This window comes from Amborella trichopoda, chromosome 2 (assembly GCF_054954075.1).
Source record: "Amborella trichopoda isolate Santa Cruz 75 chromosome 2, AtrichopodaSantaCruz75HAP2 v2.0, whole genome shotgun sequence".
In the NCBI taxonomy this organism is placed as follows: domain Eukaryota; kingdom Viridiplantae; phylum Streptophyta; class Magnoliopsida; order Amborellales; family Amborellaceae; genus Amborella; species Amborella trichopoda.
Window position 1 is genome coordinate 17032358 of NC_142337.1, and position 26038 is coordinate 17058395.

The 26038-nt window shown below is 38.3% G+C and overlaps 1 protein-coding gene across 1 annotated transcript in view; it reads right to left on the bottom strand.

Annotated features, from left to right (window-relative positions):
- Window positions 1-5738: 5738 nt before the first annotated feature.
- Window positions 5739-26038, bottom strand: part of LOC18445741 (endonuclease/exonuclease/phosphatase family protein) — a 31755-nt gene continuing 11455 nt past the window's right edge. The window contains exons 2-4 of the mRNA XM_011629315.3: window positions 15067-15200; window positions 14864-14974; window positions 5739-6555 (exon numbers count right to left, since the gene is read on the bottom strand). Coding sequence (XP_011627617.1) covers window positions 5950-6555; window positions 14864-14974; window positions 15067-15200 — 851 coding nt within the window. The 3' untranslated portion in view covers window positions 5739-5949. The remainder of the gene's footprint in view (window positions 6556-14863; window positions 14975-15066; window positions 15201-26038) is intronic.

The window sequence follows — 26038 nt, forward strand, 5'->3', positions numbered from 1 at the left end:
CTACCCAAACGGGATTACATCATTAGAAATAGAGAGAAGGAACCAAACTTAGCCAAAGAATCAACAAAAGAGTTGGCCTTCCTATAGACATGGCAAAAAGAAATCGACATCTCATCAGCAAGGTCCAGAATTTGTGACCAGATCGAGACTAACTTCCAAAGAACCTATAACTCCTTCTTGAACCATTGAATAACATTCAATGAATCCCACTCGACCCGCCAACTACCCAAGTTTTTACTACACACAATTTTGAGATCCTGAAGGAGGGCAAGCAATTCAGCTTGGTTTGCCGTATTTTCCCCAACCGGTCTTGCATAGCTAAAAATGATATTCCCACGCCAAACCTGACCAAGTCTCCCAATACATGCAGGGCTTGGATTCCCTATAGAACTGCCATCGAAGTTAATTTTCAAAGTCCCTCGCGGTGGGCGAGTCCAAATACTCAAATCTCTACTTCTAACCATGGCCATCATTATAAGATTTAGAAGGTTAGTCAAGACGTCCACCTCTAAGATACCTCTCCCTTCCTTGGATACCACAAGAAGAGACCAAAACAAATATATAATTTTCTCCAACACTCCCTCAAAGGGAAGACAATCCCTATCAAAAGTCTGTTTGTTCCTCTCTTTCCAAATCTCCCAAAGAGCTACCCCACGCTGAATCTTCCATATCACAGCTCCAACCTTAGGTAAGTAAAGCATTGACAACTCTGAGATAACACCTAAAACCTCTTGAGGCATCTGAGATAACACCTAAAACCTCTTGAGGCATCTGAGATAACACCTAAAACCTCTTGAGGCATCTCCAAATGAAATCCCAATAACGAGAAGAAATGGCCTCACATCCTTGAAGCAAAATAACAGTGAAGAAGAAGATGCGCAACAGATTCTACATCCTCTTTGCACATCAAACAAATATTAGGTAAAATCTTACCCCTTTTCATGAGATTATTAATAATAAGTATTTTATTTTGAGATGCTAACCAAAGGAAGATTTAGACTTTGTGGGGGATGGACCACTTCCAAACTTTTGTAACCTGAGGTAAGGACCAATGCCACCTTCCATGGAATAACAGTCGGTGACAAGATTTGACTGAAAAAGATACCATCACTCTCTATATCCTAAATAATATCATTTTCCTTATTTGATGGGATATAGACCTTATCTAGCATTTCTATAAGGGACCAAGGTTGATCAAAGACTGCCCCATTAATTCCATTATACGATAAAGTCACATTCCAAACAACATTATCACCTTGCCCCTCAGCAATATCAGCCACCTTAGAATTTTGATCAACTACTTTTTGGAACACATTCGGGAACCTCAGCTTTAAAGGATACTCTCCCAGCCATGTGTGATGCCATAATGAAATACGTTCCCCATTACCAATATTCCACGGAATATTTCTTGGTATGAAAGGTTTACAATAAACAATAGCCTTCCACACTATCGAAGCATTAACACTCCTGATATTACCAATCCACATACCATGTCTAGCCAAACCATACTTGGCCTCCAAAACTTTATACCACAGATGGTCCTTAGAAGTGAAACTACATCGCCACCATGTACATAGAAGAATTTGATCGACTAATTTTATTTTTCTGAGACCCAAACCTCTTTATTCTTTGGAGTATAAACCTTGTCCCACTTTAACAAAGGAAATTTTCTCGCCACTTCAGGTGACGTCCAAAGGAAATCCCTCATCATCTTCTCTATCTTTTCAGCAACCGAGGTGAGAATTTGGCAAATGGACATTTGGTAAATAGATAAGCTTGATAGACATGCTTGGAGGAGGGTAGCTTTGCCCCCCTCCCCCCCGAGGAAAGATACTTAAACTTCCATAGCTCCAACTTCACATGGACTTGTTGTAGCACCTTGCCCCACACCGAGATCGGAAGACTCATATCCGAGATACACAGTCCAAGATAAATGATTGGGAAGGATTTTATTCTACAATTAAAAACTTTGGCCAGAACTGAAATTACTAGTTCATCACAATTTATACCATTTATCAAACTTTTCCTAAAGTTTACCTTTAAACCTAAAGTCACCGCGCAGTACCTTGGGAATGTAGCAATATTTTGTATTTGCTCTACCTCAGCCTAGCAAAAAATGAGCGTGTCATCTACATATTGGAAATGCGATACATTGAGCCCATTATTAGCAACCTGAAAACTTGTGAAATTACCTCTATCTACCACATTCATGATCATAAGGCTAAAGCATTCAACATTTATGGTAAATAAAAAAGGAGATATGGGATCACCTTGTCTTAATCCCCTCAAGGCTCTAAAAAAACTTGTCGGGCTTCCTTTATAAAGCACCGAAAACTGAGCTAACGACAGACACTCATAAATCCAACCATGCCCTTTAGCTCCAAAACCCATTCTTCTCATTATTTCGAAGAGAACACCCCACTCCACTCTCTCGTAAGCCTTTTCCATGTCTAATTTCAAGACAACTCCAGGGATCTGACTTAAACATCTAAAGTGGATATATTCTTGAGTCACCAAAGCACTATCCATTATCAGCCTGTCGTGCATAAAGGTTGATTGTGGCCCAGAGACCACTTGTAAAAGCACATCTTTCAACCTTTCCGCCAAAAGTTTAGCCACAATTTTATATAGACTTGTTAGCAAGCTAATAGGTCTAATGTCAGATAATTCCGCAATGACAGACTTCTTAGAAATAAGAATTATATAGGTTGAATTCACCGCTTTAAAAAATTCCCCTCGGATCATAAAACCTTTAACCATCTCAAACAACTCCCCTTTGATCAAGTTCCAGAATTTCTGAAAAAAGATTAAAGGGAAACCATCGGGGCCAGGAGCTTTATCCCCAAGCAAAGCAAATACCGCTTCCTTTAGCTCTTCCAACGATACTTCTCTCTTCAAAAGGGAACTAGAGTTGTAAGACAAAACAAAAATGAACACGATCAAGCTTAGGAGTGAATCACAAGTCTGAAGAAAGAGCTTTTTTAAAATGCGATACCACAGCTTCTCGCGTCATCACACAATCATCCTGATCCACCCCTTGATAATCCTGAAACATCATTAAGCCTCCTACGAGAGCTAGCAATGGCATGGAAACATTATTATGATTATTATTTTTGATCTAGGTTATCCCTAAATAATTTTTTAGAAGTATTATTGTAATTTTTTGTTTTGTTTTAAGTTGTCTTAAATAGGGGTTAGATAATTGTTAATAATGTTTGAATTCATTTTATTTTTTTAAAGCACTAGTTTGTGTTTGGGGTTTTAGATAGTTTTTTTTTTATGATATTTGGATTTATTTTAACTTCTTGGTCTCAACTTAGGGCATGAAAATGTTTGAGAAAATTTGTATGATAAACGTTTTCCTCTTGTCTCTCTTAGCTTGCGTGTAGCTAAATTATATATATATATATATATATATATATATATATATATATATATATTCCCTGCTTAGGGTTTTCCTTAACAATTTTCAGAAAATCCAATTTTTTTATGAATATGATGTAATTATTTTTGTTAGCTATGGTTATGATTTTATTGCTAATTAGTTTCATTAGGTAGAGTTCAAAGTTTATTGTTTCTTTTTTTTTTCCCTTTAATATTTACTGCATTTTACCATGTGAATGACTCAGTAGTACTCAAGATAGGAACTCAACTCTCAGTATTCTAACCTTTTTGGATAAGTTGGCCAAAGTACGTTACAAGTTCATCATATTTTTTCACAAATCAACTCACTTTATTTTTAATATTTGTCTCCAAGTCCTTTTGCTAGCTCATTGTTGCAGACCTGGTCGACCTGATCTGAGTCAGCTGGGAATCCAGTGGATGACGAGTTTGGCCACTCGATCTGATTTTGAAACACTGATTCCATGACACAAAAATAGCATGCTTTTGTTAAGAAGGGGGGGGGGGGGGGGGGCGGCCAAATAACATATAGTATATTATGTGCACATGAGTTATTAGTTCAAGGAAAGCTGAGAACAAAGCCGGGATGACTTGCAAAGTTGACTTGGAGAAAAACTATGATAAGGAAGATTAGAGAATTTTGATGAAAATAATGGAGGTAAAAGGATTTGGTGGCTCGCAGTGGAAATGGATATGGGGATGCCTATTTTCTGCTAATATTTTTTCTATGGTAATTAATGGAAAGCCAAAAGGTTTCTTTAAGACATTAAAAGGGGCGGGACAAAGGGATCATCTATTCCCTTTCTGTTTAAATTATTGACGAGGCTGAGTTTAAAGTTGTGGTAAGGGGAAAGAGCGTGTTTCATCTGCCATGCGTTAAAACTAAGGAGGATGAGAGACCGGAGTTCACAATCCTACAATGCATAAAACATCAATCATAAAGATGGAGGTAAAGGGGTGATCCATCTCCTACAATGCATAAAACATCAATCATAAAGATGGAGGTAAAGGGGTGATCCATCTCCTACAATGCATAAAACATCAATCATAAACATGGAGGTAAAGGGGTGATCAATCTAAAAATTTAAAATAGCCCAAGAATTTTCTCCAAAAAATTATCATTTTTTAGTTTTTAAAATTTAGGAAAAATTGCAGACCCCACCCCAAAATGGACTAAATGAACTTTTTACGCACTTCACCCACCCAACTTTTCCCAACAACTTCCCAAAAAAACTCATGTTTTTTAGCAAATACCCCTTACACAAAAACTAATTCTTAATCATGTTTCGAAGCAAATACCCCTCACACAAAAAGTTTTTTTATATAACAAATCATTTTCGGATCCCAATAAATTTATGTAAAATCATTTTCGGATCCCAATAAAAGGAAACGCCAGACCGCACTTGTACAATGCCGGTCTACTCACTTCAAAACGTCATACAACTACTTCAAAATGCTGGACTGCCCATTCAAAATGTCGGATTGTCCCTTCAAATGTCGAAACCGCTATATCAAAACGCCGAACTGCCCCTTCAAAATACCGGACCAAGACTTCAAAACATCGGATCGCCCATTCCAGCAAAAACTAATCATCAGACTACCACCATGAAACGCCGGACCGGCCATTCCAACAAAAATAATCACCGGACAGCCGGTCCAACAAAAATAATCATCAGACAGCGTGTCAAAAATGCCGGACTGCCCTTTCCAACAAAAATAATTTGTTATGTGATGGAAGGGCATTTTAGTCCAAAAAAAATGAACTTTCGTATAGAAGTATTAGCTAGGTAAGGTTGAGTGGGGTAAAATGCGTAAAAAATCCATTTTGAGGGGGTTTTTGTAATTCCCTGCAATTTCTCTATTTTTACATATGCTAAAGATTTTACATTCCTAAAAATTTGATCTAAAATCCATCTCAAAAATGGATTATGAAGAAGGGACACGTCTACATTTGATGAAAATCTTGTCCAAAGTAAAAAGACTGCTGATGTGTTCCAAATTTAAGGCTAACATTATCAGAAAAAAGAAAAAAAATTTAAAAACTTCAATGAACAAAACTCTCAACAAAATGCAACAAATAAAAAAAAGAAGAAATTCCGTAGAAACAATGGCCACAATTTTGGTGTCCTTCAGAACAACACAAAATAGGTCAATCCATTTTCACGGCAGTTAGGACAGGATATTGACTATATATATATATTCCTTAGTGTAAAATGTCATGGACAACCATATTAAAAAAAATTCCAAAACAGTGTTAGTCAGTGTACATCAGTTCAAGCTAGATTCTAAGTGGTAGCTTTCTTCCTTTTAAAATGTAAATGCATGAGAATTTCAGATTTTGTAATCTAATTATATTTAGAAGCATAAGTTTTTTGGACAAAACCTGGTCAATCTGGGTTCAGCAATAAAAGCCATAAACCAAAAACAGCCAAGGAGGCATACAACCCAAAGACTCCATAATTCAAACACCCAATCCCTAAGAAGCCCTCCTAAGCGTCCCTCATTTACAACCTTTCAATCAATTCAAACTCCATGATATCCATGATTTCACCTCTTCGTAAGAGCCCCGCTTTTGCGACAAATCTTCAAGAGCAATCCATAGTGGTCACTAGGCAAAACAGGAAGTGTTATTTTTTGCATCTGTTTCCTCACCTTCTTCTCCTTGAAATAGGAAATCCCAGGTATAGCCTTTGTTCCAATCATATCAATACTACTCAGTTTAAAATCACGCATGTTACATACAAACCTATCCAACCGTTTCTGCAAAGCTCGGTTCTCCGAAAGCATCTGGTTGGCCTTGGTGTCATATGTCCATCCATTCTCTCTAGGTCTAAGCTCAGTCCAAGCATCAATCCAGTCATTGGATAGAGGAAACTCACCATCTATTTTCTCGTCCCAATTCATATCTCCAGCAAATATTACGTTCGGGTGATCCTTCAGGAGCTGAAGGCTCTCCTCAGCTTGAGTTCTGCGTTCTGGACTGTACATCTGATTCCAACTTGGAGGGGCAGGGCAGGGGCTCTCAAGGTGAGTGGTAGCTACCACCAAATGTCTTCCCATCCCAGCATCAATATCTGCTACACAGAGCTCTCTTCCCATTATGGAGTTTCTAAACGATTCACAGAGGAAAGATTTCACAGGTAATCTGCTCAACTGGAGGCAACAAAATAAATAATTTAAGTCACCTTCTTTTGAGACATCAGTCAACAAGCACAAATTTTTTTGAACGAAACAGTAAGAGACACAGTAGACTCCAGTGCAATGAGCATGATGTCAGTTGTTGATAAAGAGAGTGGGGGGGGAGGGGGGGGGGTGCCTCGAATAGGGAAATTAAAAAGATCAAATTCATTTGTCGAAACACAAGTCAAACAGATCATGATTATCATATTCAGAATATTTACCTGCATATGGATGTCCAAATATTCTGCATATGGAAACCATATCAATAAATGGGAAGCAATAGCATATAAAATTCACAAGACCATACACCAAAAGAAGATTTTGATGGGGAGAGACTTTTTAGAAAGTTCAGAAAACTCAATAATAACATTAGAAAAGAGAAATGACTGTATCATATCAGCATAGAGAAATAATCCTAGCCCTTGCATCTTGAAAAATCAATGGAAAAAATGGCAGCAGCATGGACATAAGTTTACCGACGCAAATGTATTACGACTTATGAGAAGATTTTGTAGATTATACAAGCAAGCCCTACAAATATTTGTATCGCTTGCAGACTCACTTTGTGATAAGCTCCAGCAAAGTATGAATAAAAAAAAGGGAACCTCCTAAATCAAGTGATTACAGACATGTACATACAACCACTTGAACCAAAAGAACAAAAACTTTTGACCACTACTCCTCCAACCCAGTTTTCTCTAAACCACTGGTGTTTTCAAGGTTCCACATTCAGTAAACCATGTGTGATTTGTGAAAATATAGAAGCTACACATTCTTGTATATTCAATCATCAAAGATTCTACCACAACAATTTTTGGGTTGGTTTGTTCAGTTCTAAATTCAAACCACAAACTTCACCTCAGTATGAATGATTTGTCTCATATGACACATGTCATATTTAGCAACAAAATATAGACAAGCGAACATCCACCGTGCAAGGGCCAATGAAAACTAAACAAGACAAATTGGAAAAATTATCAGATAGATGGATCTAATACACCACAATCGTGCATACTTAACATGGAATTAAAAAATAAATAAAAAAGACGATCTCACTACCATCCTAATTGAATTTAAGCTTGGTCAATGGAACACCCCTAATCACCTGATGTCAAATTTAACGGCCACCAATGATTGTGACTCCATGTACAAAAAGTAAATGGTCTTATTGTGACTTTACATTAATTTCAATTGTTCAAATCCAAGAAAAAAAACAATGAACCAAATAATAAACATAACCAGATATAGAATCACGAGCCATAACATTTCCAGTTCCATAAAGATCATAGCCATTGCCGATGCAATGGCTATGACCATAACAAAAAAAAAAGACCAACATATCCCGGAACTGCCATGTTCAACCTGGAGTGCCAAAATGCCAAATTTGAACCAACTACATAATGACAATAGCATCCATCTTATGCGTAAAGCTACAAAGAAACTCTATTTACTCCTCTAAGAAAAGATTTCTCAGAAGAATCAAAGGTATATAAGGAACAGTTAAGCAAATGTTAGTCACCAACATCACTGCAAACTAACAAGGACTCCATTATGGTTAAACCATCCTCTTTGGATAATTCATTTGATCTAATAATAGCTATAATGTCCTGAAGTTCTTTGTAATGTTGTAAAGTTTGTCCGATTCTTTGCACAGGTTGGTAATGAGGTTGGAGCACAATTGATGTTGGATCTAAAGGATTTACTGCTAGATTAGATACCTTTGGTGATTAATCCTCTTGATAGTACGGTAGTAGCATCCAATGTCCAAAAGGAGTAGGCGACCGCCAAGGCGGTTTGGGCATTGGGCCGCCTAGGCGAGCGATCAAACCCAAAGGTGGCCTATGTTGAAGGTTGGATCCCCCACAGCTCCCCCAATTTATTGTATATGCTATGTAATAATAATTTTACAAATTGATACTACTTATTGATTTACCGATAAATTAATTACTATCAAATGCAAAGAGCATTTTCAATAAATTAATATCTTTTGGTTTACCAATAAATTAATAATTATTGTTACATGCAAAAAGCATTTTCAATAAACTAATAAATACAAATTAATATTATCTTTTGGTTTACCAATAAATTAATAATTATTGTCACATGCAACAAGCATTTTCGATAAACTAATAAGTGCGAATTAATACTATCTTTTGGTTTACAAATAAATTAATAATTACTGTCACATGCAAAAAGCATTTTCGATAAATTAATAATTACAGATTAATACTACCTTTTGTTGTATCAATAAATTAATACTTACAATTAAATGCAAAAATCATTTTTGACAAAGTAATAATTACGAATTAATTATTGTTACATGTAAAAAGCATTTTCGATAAATTAATAATCACAAATTAATACTATTTTTTTACCAATAAATTAATAATTATTGTTACATGCAAAAAGCATTTTCAATTAATTAATAATTACGAATTAATACTATTTTGCTTATCAATCAATTAACAATTACTATCACATGCAAAAAGCCTTTTCAATAAATCAATAGTTAATAATTACGAATTAATTATCATATTTTCAGGACGACGCCTAGGTCCCCCGCGATTAACACCTCCTAGGCTGCCTAAACGAGCACCTAGCAAAAGCCGCTTAGGACAAGCCACCGCCCAATCCACGACTAGACGTTTTTAAAAAAGAGTTCGCCTAGGCAGCCAGGCGGCCAACTTTTTGTTCATTAATAGCATCTAAATGTACAAATGTTTTGGCAAGAGCAGGGCTGGTATCATCCGTAGGTACATAAAATGCATGAATGGAAGTTATGGATCCCTCTTTAGAAGAAGTAATTCTTTCTTGCAAAAAACCCATTTCTGTACTAAGGTTAGGTTGATTACCCATGGCAGAAGGAAGCTGTTTAACCGGCCTAACCGGTAACCAGTCGATTTAACCGCTCTAATTGAGCAAGTCTTGAGCAGTCATAAAATTGTTGAAGAAAATAATAAAGATACAAAAAAAATCTACTAAAATATGAAAAGCATATAAAGAATGATTAAAACAAAACACACTCAAATGAAGTTGAAAATTATTGAAGAATGTGGATTTTCAAGGTACCTAGGGGTATTTTTAAAATTTTCTGAAAAATATGGGAAAATATAAAAGTGAGTATTAATGACCAAAACAATTTCTAATCTTTACCATAATGTAAAGAATATTAAAAAAAATGTAATACAAACCAAATTCTTTATTTTGATACCGATCGATCACCGAAACTGCCCGAAACCGGAACCGGCCCGTGGCTGGTTCCGATCTAACCGGGCGGTTATCGGTTAGATCGCCCGGTTTTTCCAACATGGTCTGAAACAAAAGACAGAATGGAATATATCGAATTGAGACATGGATATTCACGGTCAATAATTTTATCACCCACATGAACCAACACTTTGATTAGACCAAACCAGACACCCAATATAAATATCTTAAATATCAAAAGCAATGTTATCAAATTCGCTTCGCTTCGTCCGAAGAGGTCGAAGCCTTCGGATTTTGGGTATAAACCGAAGAGAAGCGAAGCTGGGTGCCTCCGCTTCGGTCAAATTTGGGCTACTTCGGCCAAATTCGGGCTGCTTCGGATATGATTCGGGTTTGCTTCGGCCAGCAAAGAAATAGCTATATAAAAGTATTTTAATTTTTTTTATTTCCTATATTTTCTATTTTTTGTATATATTTTATATATAAATATCTAATTTATTTATATTAAATTAAAAAAGAATCTGAAGTCTTCCCCCAAATCGGCCGAAGCACCGAATTACCTCATTTTCCTCACCAAACCAAAGAACACTTTGAAGCGAATCTGACAACATTGATCAAAAGCAATCCGTGCAATCGCATGATGATCTTCCACCTCAACTGAGGTCACTGTGGGCAATAGAAGCCTGCAAATCAGCTTAACTTCACCAACATGACTGTTACCCCAAAATTTCATTTGACTCATTCTCTTGGTGTTCAACACTAGAAAACTTTAGACATGTAGTGGGATCTGATATATAGTTTGCTATACTATACTTTTGTTTATTATTATTATGTTGAACTTAAATAAATATGCTTTGAAATTTATGACATCACAGAATGAAAATGGTTTGGTGATGTGCTAGTGTCACCAAAACCACGCCTCATTTCTCCATATTCTGGATGAATGGGAACCCAAAATATGCAAATCCATTTTCTTACCTTCCAAGATCAATTTTCTAAAAGAATTGTAATTTGAAGCCCTAAAAGTGTTCCATCATGACCGCCATCTCAAAACCTGATCTGGACCTTAGATTGATCAGATTTAGGACCTGTTAGGATCTCCAAATCCATTTACTTGAGATGGAAATGGACTTGCGGGTATTTTAGTGAGTTTTTGGGTCCTCAATCCATCAAAAAGATGGAGTTTGAGGTGCAGACATTGAGCAACAGGGTGCAACCATGGCAGCAACCTCAAAGTACCCATCAGAAAATTATGGTAATCTGCAATTCTATATTTGAAGAGAGCATGCTTAAAATGCATTACAATGAGTCATAATAAGCGCTCTGTACATAATTATAAAATTTATTTATTAAAGAATATCAGAAACAACATAAAATATTACAAAAAATTCAGAAGTCACATCAATATTTTTTAATTTAAAATTCCAATATTTACAATTCATGATCATGCTCTGAAGCTTTTTTTTTTTTAGGGAAAATATCTTCAAAACAGAAAATTAGGATCATTTTCACAGCATCCCCTCCCATTCCCTAAACATCTAGCGGCATAGCATTTTATGAAAATTTTCTTCCCACCCCCTATTCTCTATTTTCCATGTTTTTTAACTTTGCACCCTTATGATTGTCCTAAACAAAAAGTCATATCCCATTCCTACCTTTTATCCTCTTTCCTCTTCCAAACTCTCTCTCGCATCCTCATCTCTCTCCATTTCCACCCACCTGTCTCTCATGCTACTAAACACATGAAGATAGATGACTAGCAGTTGAAGCCTCTCTTGACATTGAATCCGTGGACCTGTTTGCATTATTGTCGACATTGAGCACAGTGCTTCGCTCCCAGCTCTTCCTCAACTCAGGACACAAATGCTTCTTCGATTTCACCACATTTTCCTCTTGTGAAACAGACCTCCTCAGTTTACCCCTATCCAGCAGCCTCTGCATAATGCCAAGATTAGCAACCGGCTTCTCCACAGAAAAAGATCGAAGGGTGTCCTCTATCTCTCCACTCACACTTACACTCTTCCTTGCCAGCGAGAACTGATCAACAGAACAGTTACTCAAAGCAGGAAAAGAAGAAATTGATCAGCAAGCCATTGAAGATTGAGTTAAAGGACTTGCCCTTGCCTTAATTTTTGAAACAAATGGCTCTTTCTCAGACCTCTCTCAGACTTCTCTTATTCATTTTGCTTGATTGTCAATCCCCTCTCCACACTTAGAGAGACAAACTACTACTTTTCTTAGTTGTTGTTGTTTGACCTTGCCGCTAATTAGGTTATCAGACCCTCCACTACAAGAAAACAGAGGGCCTGCAACTAGATCCTCAGCATTGCCAATTGGAAAATTAAATCATTGCTCTCTTCAACAAGAGAGATGTAGGTCGAGCACAAGGAGTCAGATATCTTGAGGTACAAGCGATGGCTCTGCCATAAATTGTTACCTGAGATGGCAGGAACAATGCCAATCACTTGCAGAAGCACTGTTCTTTGTTCACCAGCAACTTTTATGCTGCTCTTCATGTGTTATAGTAGCTTTAAGAGGACACCTGGGGTTAGAGAAGCCACCCCTCATGTGCTGTAGTAGCGTGAGAGAGGGACGATGGGGACAGGGTGAGAGGGATGCGAGCATGAGAGAGAGTTTGGGGCATAACGAGAAAGAGAGAGGTTGGGCAAGAGAACGAGAGGTTGGGGGCAAAGATAGAGAGAGAGAAAGAGAGAGAGAGAGGAATGAAGGCATGAGAGAGAATTGGGGGCAGGAGAGAGAGAGGATTGGAGGTAGAGAGAGGGGATGATGGTATGAGAGGAGAAATGAGGGCATGAGAGGGGAATTGGGTGCACAGAGAGAGAGGTTGGGGGCAGAGAGAGAGAGATAGGTTGGAAGGCATGAGAGAGAGTCGGGGGGCAGGAGAGAGAAAGAGGATTGGGGGTAGAGAGAGAGAGGGGATGAGGGTGTGTGAGAGAGAGTAAGTTTGGAAGAGGAAAAAAATATAAATGGTAGTAATGGGATATGGCTTTTTGTCTAGGGCAATTGCAAGGGAACTAAGGTAAAAAAATGTGAGTAGAGAGACCAGGGGGTAGGAAGAAATATGTTCATAAAATGCTATGCAACTAGATATTTAGAGAATGAGAGGGTGATGGGATGCTATGAAATGGAATATTAGGGGTTATTAAGATATTTCCCTTTTTTTTATCATTACATGTAATACTATATTCATTGATTTATAACTTTCGCCATGTTGACAATATTCTAGCTACCATGTTGGACACCACCATGTCCAGGATACCAATGCCCATGTCAGTGTCCACGCAATGCAGGTGCTCATCATCACCAGAGATCCAGATTCACAAATAATTCAATCGTAGGAAATAGTTATCTTTTAAATAATACATTTCTAAGTGACATGTTCATTATATTATTATCTGGATGGTTTCAAGGTCAATATTTTACCGACCTAATCTTATTATATCGTCACTTCGCTGGATAAACTAAAAGTCAACGATGCAAGGAGTGGACAAATAAGTCAATCTCCTAGACACCTTAGCAGAATGTGCAGAAGGCCTCCTATGGATGAACTGTAAATAACATTTCGAATCAGCAACTATTGACTTTAACCTCTAGGTTATTGTACTGCATCCGTATTTCATAGGACACCTTTCCACTATTGATTGCAGTCCTGTCGATATATCTCCTACATCTAGAACAACCATAATTGACTTTTAGAGTAAGAAGTGAGAAGGACTTCCATGGAGGAAAGGGCATTGATATACATGACGTCCAGTTCTACAATGCAACCATATTGGTGTCCTAAGAACACCTATTCTCCCTCTTTACAAATGGTATGATTTATGAATCCACCTCTATTTCCACTTTTTGATATATAGGTTTTTAAGTCCCCGTTCTGATGTGTGAATATCTAGTTCTTGTTAAGCATGCCTCTTTGAATAAGGCCTCTTGCAGTTTGGACAACCTTCCCACTCATATACTTTCTTCAAGTTTCTTCTTGTACGAGAACTCGAAATCTGTGCAACTCACATGTAGTGCGTAAGCTCTTAACAACTCAAATCATCACCATCTTTAGTATAACTAACATCTCCATGTTTGAGAGAAATAATAATTTGTCTGAGTTGGAAGTCATGTCCCTATCTTTGTTCAGATAATTGCTTTGAAGTGGCTCCACTACTCCTTTACAGTGCTAATGGAGAGAAGACTATTTCCCCTTCATGGCTCTACCGGGTTTCAAGTCCATGGCAATGACAAATTCAACATGGGGCAGCCATTCCTCATGAAGGGATCCTCTGAACAGGTATATCAGAACTCAATTTGAAATAATTACACTATAAATTTTACAGCATGAACAAATGTGAATGGCTGTTCTCGCTCTACACGACTAAAACAATTTGGGGTCCAGGATCATCCAACTAACATTTAAGAGGATTTGAAAAGAACAAACATTCCAGTGGAAATTAAAGATTTTCATAATCACTTCAAATAACATAAACTTTTCTTCCAATTGAAAAAAATTAACAAAATGAGCAGGTCCAAACAGATTGATTTATTTGTCTTTTTTGGTGCAGTACTGTATCGCTAGATCAAGGCACATCAATTAAATAATAATCAATGTGCTCAGAAACTAAAACCCATGGACCTTCAAAATCATGATCATAAGCAGCTGGAATATGTAAAAAGCCTTAAAATTTCCCCCGAGTCCTGGTTTAATAAGCCTGATCCTCATACTGGGAGTAAGCCCACTGAATAGTGAATAGTCATAACTGGTATATGCAAACAACCATGTAGATGAAATGAAAAAATAACCCTACACTCTGACAAACAAGAACAACATGTACAAAAGATCAAAGGGCATGTACAGTGACAATATTATCATTAGGTACAATTATATGAAGATGTTAGCTTAAAGATAGAAGTGGTCATATTTCGATGGGACTGGCAACAAAAACATTCAAAAATTAAAACATATTTTGCTTGCTGAGAACGTCAGCACAAAATGCCCATCCAAAAGCTTTTCTTTTATAAACAGGACTAGTAGTACATCCTGAAGACAGTTCAAGAAGTGACCGACCTGCATACAGAAGTAAGGCCTTTCAGCAGCCAACTCATTTGAAACTGAGCATTGATACTTTTGCCACCACATGGACTGCTGAAAAATATGATAGATATTTGGTGTGACCTCCTGTCCAGTCAAAGCATATTTTTAAAATAAACAAACGTCGGTACACATAACTTTGGTTGACGAATACAGAGAAAGCAAGAAAAGAAATGTACCTGTAAACAAATGACATCTGGATCATATTCTCGAATAATGTCACCTATTGCGTTCATCCTCTCAATAAGTTTCAGGTCTTCCCGAAACCAAACGTTGTAAGTCAACATAACAAATGTGTTTGACTCTTCAGAACCTTCATGAGCAGCCATGGAACGAGGTATTGCATCACTTAGAAAGCTTAAAGGACTTTCAAAAGAAAACAACATTGATGAGTATCCAAAGAAGAATAAGATGTACAGGACTTGACCGGAGAGCATCACAATAAAAAAGCCTCGCACAGTCCACATCCAAGTGTGGCATCCAAAAAAGTATACTCTTTGTTTCTCAAATTACTTTGATACTATCCTGTAAAGAGTGTGCTGCAGCAAATCACGAATCTTGTGGATTCCAGTACTTTTGAGGTCGATAAAAAGCGCAATAAAAGCAAAATATGTCATCACCACCCAGGCATAGGCCTAGGTACCAAATGGTACTTCATATTAGCTAAACATTTCCCCAAGCCTAAATAAAATAGGGAAAGAGAGGAAGATAGAAAGGTTTAGCCAAAACTGGGCTTTCAACACGTTCTTAGACTAGCAAAATTCAACTTTAACCAAACCCTTTTCTAAGTATTTAACAAGTTTTTAAAATAAAAATGTTGTCAGTAATGAGGGTGTTGGGTGAAATGAATCAGGCCTTGAGGATGCCTCAAAGACCTCGATTCAAGCCCATTTAACATGGGAGATCGGCCCTAATAAATACCAATTCAAATAATGATTCCAATAAGAAATGATAAATGCAAACAATTGGCAAAACTCAATGCAAAATACCATGCGTAATCCTGCAAAAGAAAATTGCAAAAAGCAAGGGCCTCAAAATTGTGCCTCTAAGAGTTTGGATTGCATCAAGTGAATCATGCAAAAGAATATCATGCAGAAAAATATCAACCTTTTTTTAGTATAAAAGAAAGATCCAATTGTTGATAATGCACTAAGGGCCTCAAAATTGGTGGACCAAGTCACCGCAGAGCCTTATACCATAATTCACACAGCACAAGCCAAATCCAAGGAAGGCCATCTACATTTTTGACATCAGATGCAGTGGTGATCCTTTACGTGTGTGAGTTCTAGGGAGGGTGACAAGGTTATGATTGGGAGACAAAGAGATATAGAGCATTAAATAGGATGCTATAGATGAAATGGGCATGGGTGTATATGCCTAGTAAAGGGTTCAAAGGTGTAGGCTACACATTCCAGAGAGAAACTAGAAGACTAAGGGGCAGCTCTAAAAAGGAATGGTAAATGCTCATGCAGTAGTAAGCATGAAGGGATTGTGCCTCTAGCATTTCGATTGCATCTAGTGAGGGTAATTATTAGGTTGCTTGGTGAGAGAAAGAAGCAACATGGCTATGGTACTTGGAGAGAGAGGTATAGCTGGTGGTTTTTCTAAACGAGAAGATACGAGTGTAGGTCTCAAGAAAGAATTCAAAGTTCCTCCTAAGTAGGGGTGGCAACGGTCGAGTCAGGTCTAGGTTGAAACTCTAGAAAGACATACGACAAATATTTCTCGAATTGAGTATGCAAGAGTAATTGGTAGTTTGATGTATACAATGTATTGTAGAAGGTCGGTATTGCATACCACTAAATCGAATTTGGTCCATGAATCTAAGAAATAGTGAGCAGTGGGTAAGTAAATATACAAGTTACCCAAGTAGAGAGCATTGGAATGCAATCTCTCGAGTTTTGAGATTATCTCAAAGGAACTATCAATTTTGGCATAGATTATTCCAGTTATCCCAAATGTTGGAAGGACATAGTGATGCGAGTTGGAGCACGGACTCAAACAGTTACTATCCACAACATGATCATCATCCGAGACTTATCCCAACTATTTAAGGTCGGCTAAAGACTCACCATCCACATCTAGATGGGTATTTACCTTAGGTGGTGGAGTTGAATCATGGGGCTTAAAGAAACAAATGTAAATTTCTCAGTCCACTATGGAATCAAAGTTCATTACACTAGATTATGGTTGTGAAGAAGCGGAATGGTTAAAAAGTATCCATGGAATTCCATATTGGCCCAAACCAATATCCACGATCACAAATAATTGCGATAAACGTGCCACAGTTGCTCAAGAAAATAATTATGTATATAACGACAAATCTAAACATATTGCGTCCAAACATGGATCCATCCAAATGTTGATGAAAGATGGAGCGGTAAATCTAGAATTTGGGAGGTCAAAGGAAAATTTGGCCAATCCTTTGAAAAAAGGCCTTGCAAAGGGAAGACACCACCCAGATGTCAAGAATGGGGCTAGAATCCATAGAGTAACAATCAACAATGGGAACACAATCTAGGCCTTTTGTTACCTCAAGAGTCGAAATTCAATGTGGTAAAAACAAGTCGTTCGTATGGTTAGTTGGATCACTAGAAATGTTTAAACAATTTATCAGCACCCATTTTAGAAAGATCCATACAGTAGACAAGTCCAGTGATGACCTCCATGAGAAAAGGTTGAGCTATGCTCTTAATGGAACAGTTAAGGTGTTCTTGATAGATTTACCTATATGGGTGTGGAGGTGAGGCCGCTTCCTATAAGATTGGACTTAGCTCTAGAGTACTTATAAAAATCAGGACACAAGCTCAAGGCCCATAACAAGCAAGCAGTATAAAGATACACTGGAGTGTATGTCACTTGCGTGTTGTACTACCAATATTGTTAGATAAGATCCTCGGTTCAAAGCTATGTGATACCATGGAGCTCGATGTACTTTGTAGTGCTTACACTAAGTGGAGTTTCAAATCAAAAGATACCTTCATGACGTGGGAATGACATATGTTGCCTAGAGTTTTCATATTATTTTGAAATAGAGGAGGAAATTGTTGTATTTTGCTATGGAAAATACCATGTGTTATGTCAAATAATATCTCCTTTGAAACATGGTGGTTTGGAAAGTGTAGTATTCTTGAAAGTATGTTTTGTTGTATTTGCAGAGAGAGAAGTAGTTGGTTATTTATCTCACATTGAAGATGTGGATGAGGGAAGTCTTGCTTAAATATGAATTTATCTTCTTCACTTGTGTTCTAGGAACTAAAGGGAGATAAAGCCTATCTGGAGCATGCATAGCGTGTGAATGCACATGCACATGCACGTGTGCGAGGCACAAGGATGCTTGATGGTACACTTGGCACTTCTTATGCTCGGATCGATGCAAGAGGCGCGAGCACAAGTGTGTAGGTTAGGCATGTGGCTCGATTTCTTTTTATCACAACACGAAAAGCCACCAGTTGATCTTAGGGCCATTCCAAAAAACTGTTCACCACAGGTGAAGATGCACAGATCCAGTGGATTGGTGCACTCCGGTGTTTTATCGGTTCTAGCAGATTGATGCAATCCAGTTATTTGAGCATACCAGTGCATGCGTGTGGCTCCAGTAGATTGGGGTGCTCCTGTACTTGTGTTCCACAGGTGAAGATGTGTACATAGAGCGTGACAGTTGGTCTTCCAGAGCACGAAGAGACATTGTTTGACTGGTGGCTTCCTCGAACCCAAAGAGACATGCGTAATTGTTGGCTATCATGTTGCCTGTGAGTTGCAACAGATAAACTGTTTTGACGATTGAGATTTCGAGAGATGCAATTCTTGAACTAATGTGTACTTGAATAGTCAGGCGGAGTAGGTGAAAAGACTCTCATTATAAATGGGAACTTGTATACTCCAATTTGTACATACGATTTTTTTTACTTCCAAAGTCTTTGTGAAAACTTTCTCTCTTTAGAAAGAGGCCAATCTGGCGCTCTAGCTCTCGCAATACTTGTGCATTTGTCTTGATGAGATAGTTTTTCACAATCTTCTACTCCCAGTATCCCGAGGAAAAATTTGCTTATCAAACGTAGATGCACATAGATTCTTATCAATAAGGGGCAAATATTGTCTTGAGAACCATCTATCGCGCCTAGGATCATAGAGATTGAAACTTCTTTTACTCTTTCATCTTTTATTTTGCTCAATTTCAACCTCCGTTTCCAACGTGTTCCATTCGAAATGAATAAATCATTAAATGCGTCAGGATTTCCAGCCGCCACCTCCTCGAAATCTGCAACCCACTCAACCAATCATCAATACAACTCCTTAAAGACTGCCAATTAAGCTACCCCTTGTGGTGCTATGTAAGATGACTCACCTCTTTCCAACCGTCGCACGTGTCACAAGGACAATGATCCACAGGTGTGGCTTTTAATGCGGAGGTAGTCCCCACAGGCAACTCATCTTCCCAGGGAGACTATTATCACTGTAATCTCCCCCTAACAAGTTCACACTAATGGCACACTGCACTCAGTTACCACGTTACCCTTGCCTCCCCGAAAAGTTAGTACTGCTACTCCATCCCTAAATCGAGTGCTCTCAGCCTTGACAACATATGAGATGCATGCCCATGTTAGTGACCACTCTGCTGCATGATAGGCTATCCTCAAACACCCCATTCCCTCTCAAACCATGGGTGCTTTCCTCAAACCAAGATGTGCGACACATTACTGTCCCTATAGTTGCTTGAATCGCCCATTGGGGTAGTGATTCCGTTTCGGATCGCGATTCCTCGTTTTTCAGGACGAAACTTGATTCTAAAAGAAATGAATCACGTTCCAAGTTTCTCGAAATGCAATTCAAATAAGTTTAGGAATCTCGATTCCTGGAAGCCTAGAATCAAGATTCCATATCCCAAACTTTGTGAATCTTAGGTACACAACAATGCGATTCTGCTTGTGCGAAACGTTGATTCCAAATTTTTAAGAATTGCGAATTCATGTTGCTTGGAATCAAGATTCTATAGCTACACAACAATGCGATTCTACTCGTGCGAAACGTTGATGCCAAATTTTTAGGAATTGTGAATCTAAAGTCGTTGCACACGGCATTAGAATCAAAGTTTTAAATATGGGAAACATGTGAAATTTTTTTATTTCTTGTTTTCAAATTTCTATTCTTGTATTCAAATTCTATTTTACTTTTTAACGACTCTAGCCAAGTATAAATATTACTAAAAAAAATTTGTAACTTCAAGTTCAATATTTTTTGGTAAATGATGTGGGTATTAATGTAATCGTGTTTAATATATGATGGGTACCAACATATGCTACCACTGCTTTTCTTCAAGTAGAACAAGAGGATAAGAATATGAGTGAAGTGCATTATGGTGCTTTAAGTTAATTAATCATTAAATATCAGGAATTGAGTTTTGAAAATTGAGTTAAATTATTCATTAAATATCAGGAATAGACTTAACATTGAATAACTCAATTTTTAAAAGTCACAACTAGACCTAACAAAGAAGAATTTCTAAGTCAAAACTACACCTAACAAAGAAGAATTGGTAGACCAAGTCCATTGAATGGGATTGTTGACAAAGATATCATAAAGGTTGACATTGGTAATTGGACTAAATCTATACAAACCAAAATTCAATCGGGTAATAGTTGATAAAATTTAAATATTTTCTTAATGCTTTTCTCATATACCGGAGGGGAATGGTGCGCAATTCCAATATGGGGAGAATCTCGATTCTTGAATGGTAAGAACTTGATTCCAAGTTGATGGGGGACAACGATTCTAGAATTTTAGGAATCACGATTCTATATTTTTAGGAATCACGATTCCAATCTCATTGGATCGCAATTCCAGAATCCACTGAACTATGTGGGGTCACCTAACAAAGAAGAATTGGTAGACCAAGTCCATTGTATGGGATTGTTAACAAAGATATCATAAAGGTTGACATTGGTAATTGGACTAAATATATACAGACCAAAATTCAATCTGGTAATAGTTGATAAAATTTAAATATTTTCTTAATTCTTTTATCATATATTGTAGGGGATCGGTGTGCAATTCCAGTATGGGGAGAATCTCGATTCCTGAATGGTGAGAATTTGATTCCAAGTTGATGGGGGACAACGATTCTAGAATTTTAGGAATCACGATTCTATATTTTTAAGAATCACGATTCCAATCTCATCGGATCGCGATTCCATAATCCACTGAACGATGTGGGGTCAGGTGCAATTCCAATAGGTATGAAACTCGATTCCAGAATGAAGGGACATCGATACTTACAAATAGGAAACACGATTCCTATTTATTGGATCGCGATCGAATATAGTACCCGATTTGTAATTCCGAATCGTACGGACAACGATTCCAAGTTTAGGAAACATTTGATACACGTGATTCCGCAATTCCGATTCCTGAAAAAATTCAGAATCACAAGCTTTTCCAACAACTATTTTTGTCCCTTCAAGACTTCTACACCATCATTAGGGTCCAATCCCGGGAAGCCATATACATTTGTGCTTATCCTTCCTCTCAACCCCCTGTTGTCCACTCTTCCCTTCTCTACCTCTACTCCCATTTAATCCCTCGAGTCAAGAGCCATGGACCCTTGCTTCCTCCCTCCTTATCCCCGGCCTCAACCTCCTCTACCTCCCATCCACATCATCTTTGTCCCTCCAATGCCTATCCTTAGCCATGTCTTTATCTTCTCAAAGGTTACCTCTTCCCTTGTGTTGAGCTCACCCAGTCGAGCCCTCTTGCATGAATGTGGATGCATGCAGCGAAACCCAGATTTATGGGACACAAGATATACCAAAATCGATGTTCGTGTGTGTATGAGTGGAAATCATGCAATAAAGCAAATAAAATAAAAACTTACTAGCACCAAGATTTACGTGATTCATCTTTTCAAGTTACATCCACGAGAGAAAGAGATAGATCCTTTTCTCAAAAAAAAAAAAAAATTTCTCAAAAAAAAAGAGACAAATCCACTATTAAAATAATGGTTACAATGTTCTTCCAATAAACAAGCTTTCTTAGGCTTTCTGATTTCTTCTTGAGGGTTTTATCTCTCTAGGTTTTCCTTCTCTGAGGTTCTCTCACTTAAAGGCTTCTTTTCTGGAGGCTTTCTCTCTTTGAAAGAAAAGGTTCTCAATTTCTCTCTCTAACAGGCTTCTCTCTCTCTTCTTCTTTCTCTAAAAAGACAGATAACTTTCTCTCTCTTCTTCTCTCTAAGAGAAAGCTCTCTGTATTTTTCTAATATACCAAGATAGATGCGCCCAAAGAAGAGGCTTAGAATGTTGGGGAGAAACGACACTAATACTACATGAGGCTTTCCCTTTTTTTATAAGGGATGAGATTTTGTTTCTCCAAAATCCCTACCTTATCTCACATAGTTGTTATCCTATGTTATGTGGGAAAAGATCCATATCCTCTCTCTCTCTAAAGAGACACGGATGGAATCTTGACCACTTTATTTAATCTTATCTCATCTCATGTAGGGTCCACATGAGGATATCCCTTTTGAAGAAGCCTACAACCTCCCACGTGAGGTTAGCTTTTGTAACTAATTCCTATAACTTGAACGAGAGGTCAACACTTATATATAACCAGTGCCCCTCTACAAAAAAAAATTCCATGAAGGTCCTCTCACATGGGACAGACTCTCCCAACAATCTCCCCTTTTAGTCCCATGGGGGAGGTTCTCTTTTGTATGTTAACTAGGTTCTCAAATGCCAACCATGGCAGTCATGCTTCAACACAACTCATGTTTGTCTCTAGTCAAGGTATTTGTCATTATATCCGACATACTCCTATCGGTATGAATTTTTTCTAGTTGCAACAGATTATCACCCTTCTGTAGCTTAGACAGCCATGAAATAACTCCCCCTGCAAAAGTAAACAATATTTAGAGATTGACTTCCCAAAGTCTAGTTCTCCAGCCATGTATTCATCTGTGTACCCTTGTAACACAGGTTTTCCTCCTCCAAAGCTTAAACACGTTATGGATGTTCCTCAAAGAGATATTTGATTAGCCAATTGACTGCTGCTCAATATTACTTGTTAGGATTAGAAATAAATCTGCTCACTACGCCAACACTTACCTGGCTTCGTGCACACCATGGCGTACATTGGACTTCCTACGACCGACCCATAGGGACACTTTCTGCATGTCTTTCTTCGTCCTCTTGATTGAAGGGCTCTGCCTTGGCAATTAACTCATGTGCATTCTTGCCTTTAGTCAACTTTACCAGGTCATAAGTGTGATTCTTATTCAAGGATTTGATCTCATCTTGCATAGTTTTAACCCACACCTCTTTTTGTTTGTCGGCCTAAGCTTCTTGGTAGCTATCTGGTCCAACCCCTTCAGTGTATTGGACATACTCCGATGTGGGGTATCTTGTAAAGGGTTTATGTCCCCTAGAGGACCTTCTTAGTTCCATTGTAGGTGGCACTTCTTGAACAAGTTGCTCCCCTTGCTCCACATCACCTAGAATTGGCATGTCAAACTCTTGGGACCCATCCTCTTGTTGCGTTTCTCCCCCATCTTCATATACCACGGTAGGAGGAACTATGACTGGTTCTGAACCATTAAAGATTTGTGGATTTTTGGACTTCTTCATATCTTCAATAATAAAGTCTTCCTGAAAGACCACATCCCTAGTCTTGATCACCTTCTTGTTCTCAAGATCCCATAGCCTATAGTCGAACTCTTCATTTGAGTACCCTAAGAAGATGCATAGAAGTGCTTTTTCATCCAACTTGGATCTTTGTTTCTTGGGCACGTGCACCAATGCCTTGCATCCTAACATCCTCAAGTGTGAATAAGAGATCTTTTCCGGTCCAAACTCTCTCTGGGATTTCACCATCCAGAGGAAATGATGGGAATCTATTTATTAGGCAGCATGTTTTGAGGACTGTTTCACCCAGTACGGCTTTGATAACTTGGAGGCGGATAGCATGCTCCTAACTCTTTCCATAATGGTGCAATTCATTCTCTTAGCTACATCAGTATGCTGAGGGGTATATGAAACTATCTTTTCGTGCCTTATGTCACGCTTCGCACCACAACTTTTGAAAGCATTTGAGAATTACTTCCCCCATTAGATGATCTGAGACACTTTAGCAACTTGTCTTTCTCTCTTTCCACCTTAGCCTGAAAATTCTCAAAGATCTTAAACACCTGATCGTTTGATTTCAAAAATACACTCACACCTTTCTTGAAGCATCATCGATGAAGGTGAAGTATGATGCACCACCAAGCGACTTGACATCCATGGGACCACACACATCTGAATACATCAGATCCAGGATTTTCATATCTTTAGAGCTCTTACAGGAGAAAGAGACTCTATGTTGTTTGCCCAGCAAACAGTGGTCACATGGGGTTAGAGATGCATTCTTGACACTGGGAAGAATCTGTTTCTCTGCTAAGATTTGTATTCTTTTTTCACTCATGTGGCCTAGTCGCTTGTGCCACAAGTCTAGTGAGGGTTCTTCTATGGCACCTATGCCACTGGTCTAGTGAGGGTTTTTTCTAGTCGCCTGTGCCATGGATATTTGGTACATGTCTGACGCCCTTTAGCACAAGCTTTATGCCTTTATCCCAATATCGTCTTGATGTGTACATCTCCCTTACCCACAATCTTTGAGGAACTGTTGTTCCCCATCTGTAGAAAGCCAAAATCTCTCGCTCTGTAACAAGCCAAATAGCGTCTATGTGGGGTAACATGGAACGATGCTCTGGTATCTACAACCCAGTCCGAGTTACAAGAACCTAATGCAATATTGATGCACCCGTCACTACAGTTTCTGACCACATCAACATATGTGATCACTGCAGTGGTTTGCCTGCCATCATCCTTGGCATTGTCCTCATTCTGCTCTTTCTTGAGCTTTCAGGACTCTTTCTTGATGTAACCTTTCTTGCCACAATGAAAACATGTAACCCTCTTTTTTGACTTCAATCTAGCTTTATCATTAGATCGGTTTTGGTCCCTATTTTTCCTTCTTGAATTTGTGACAAGAGCTTGCGAGTTTGATGCGTCGGAGGATTTTCTTCTCGTCTCCTCATTCAACAGGCTATTAGTGACCCGACTCATGGTCACTATCCCAAAGTGAAAAACACCTAATTTCCCACGGTCTTCCTCTCGTACAAGTCATGTAGCTTATCCCACAATAACTTGGTGTATGTCTCCGTCGACACATGGTGGAATACATTTTCTTCCAACTAATGTTGAATGGTTCCAAGAGCCTTTCGATCATGCTTCTTCCACTCATCGTCTTTCATACCTTCGAACTTGTGTTCTATCCCTTCAATGGGTGTGTACAAGTTCCCATAGTATAAAAGTTCTTCCATTTTTGGCTTCCATATGATCCAGTTATTACCGTTGAGCGATATCATCTTACTCTTGGTACTGCAATCCATCTTGAATCCACACATGTTATCTTCACACCTCTCTATTCTATCCACCGGCAGTCAGGGAGATTCACCGTTTGTCAAGCTCCCACCGTCAAAGTATTCATCAGTAGTCAAGGATCTGTCGGCTGCCTACTCATCGATGGTCAAGCTTCCACCGGTTGTCAACTCATTGGCGGTCAAGTATCCGTCAACAGTCAAGAAATCATCAGCTATCAAGGTGTCACCGTCGATGAAAGTGATTCACTGTTGGTCAAGGAGGTGACCGACAGTCTGTCGGCCAAGACCTTCTTTGCACAGTGGCCACTCACTGGCAGCCTCTGGTTGATGACATGTCCCAAAACGCGTCATTGAATGGTCAAAAAAGATCCAGCCTACAAGGAGGATTTTCTTCCATCCTCACGCTACGATCGCTAAGCTCGCTATACCAGCAAATGGTGATAAGGATGACCAAGCGGTGTATTAAAGTCAATGTTGGGAGAGTCTGTCTCATGTGGGAGGACCTCCATGGAATTTTTTTTGTAGTGGACCACTTGGTTATACATAAGTGTTGACATGTTGTTTAGGTCAGAGAAGTTGGTTACAAAAAATAACCTCACATGATGGGTTGTAAGCTTCTTCAAAAGGGATATCCTCATGTGGGCCCCACATGATATGAAATAAGATTAAATAAGGTGGTCAAAGATTTCATCATCATCTCTTTAGAGAGAGAAAGGATAGGGATCACTTTCCACATAACA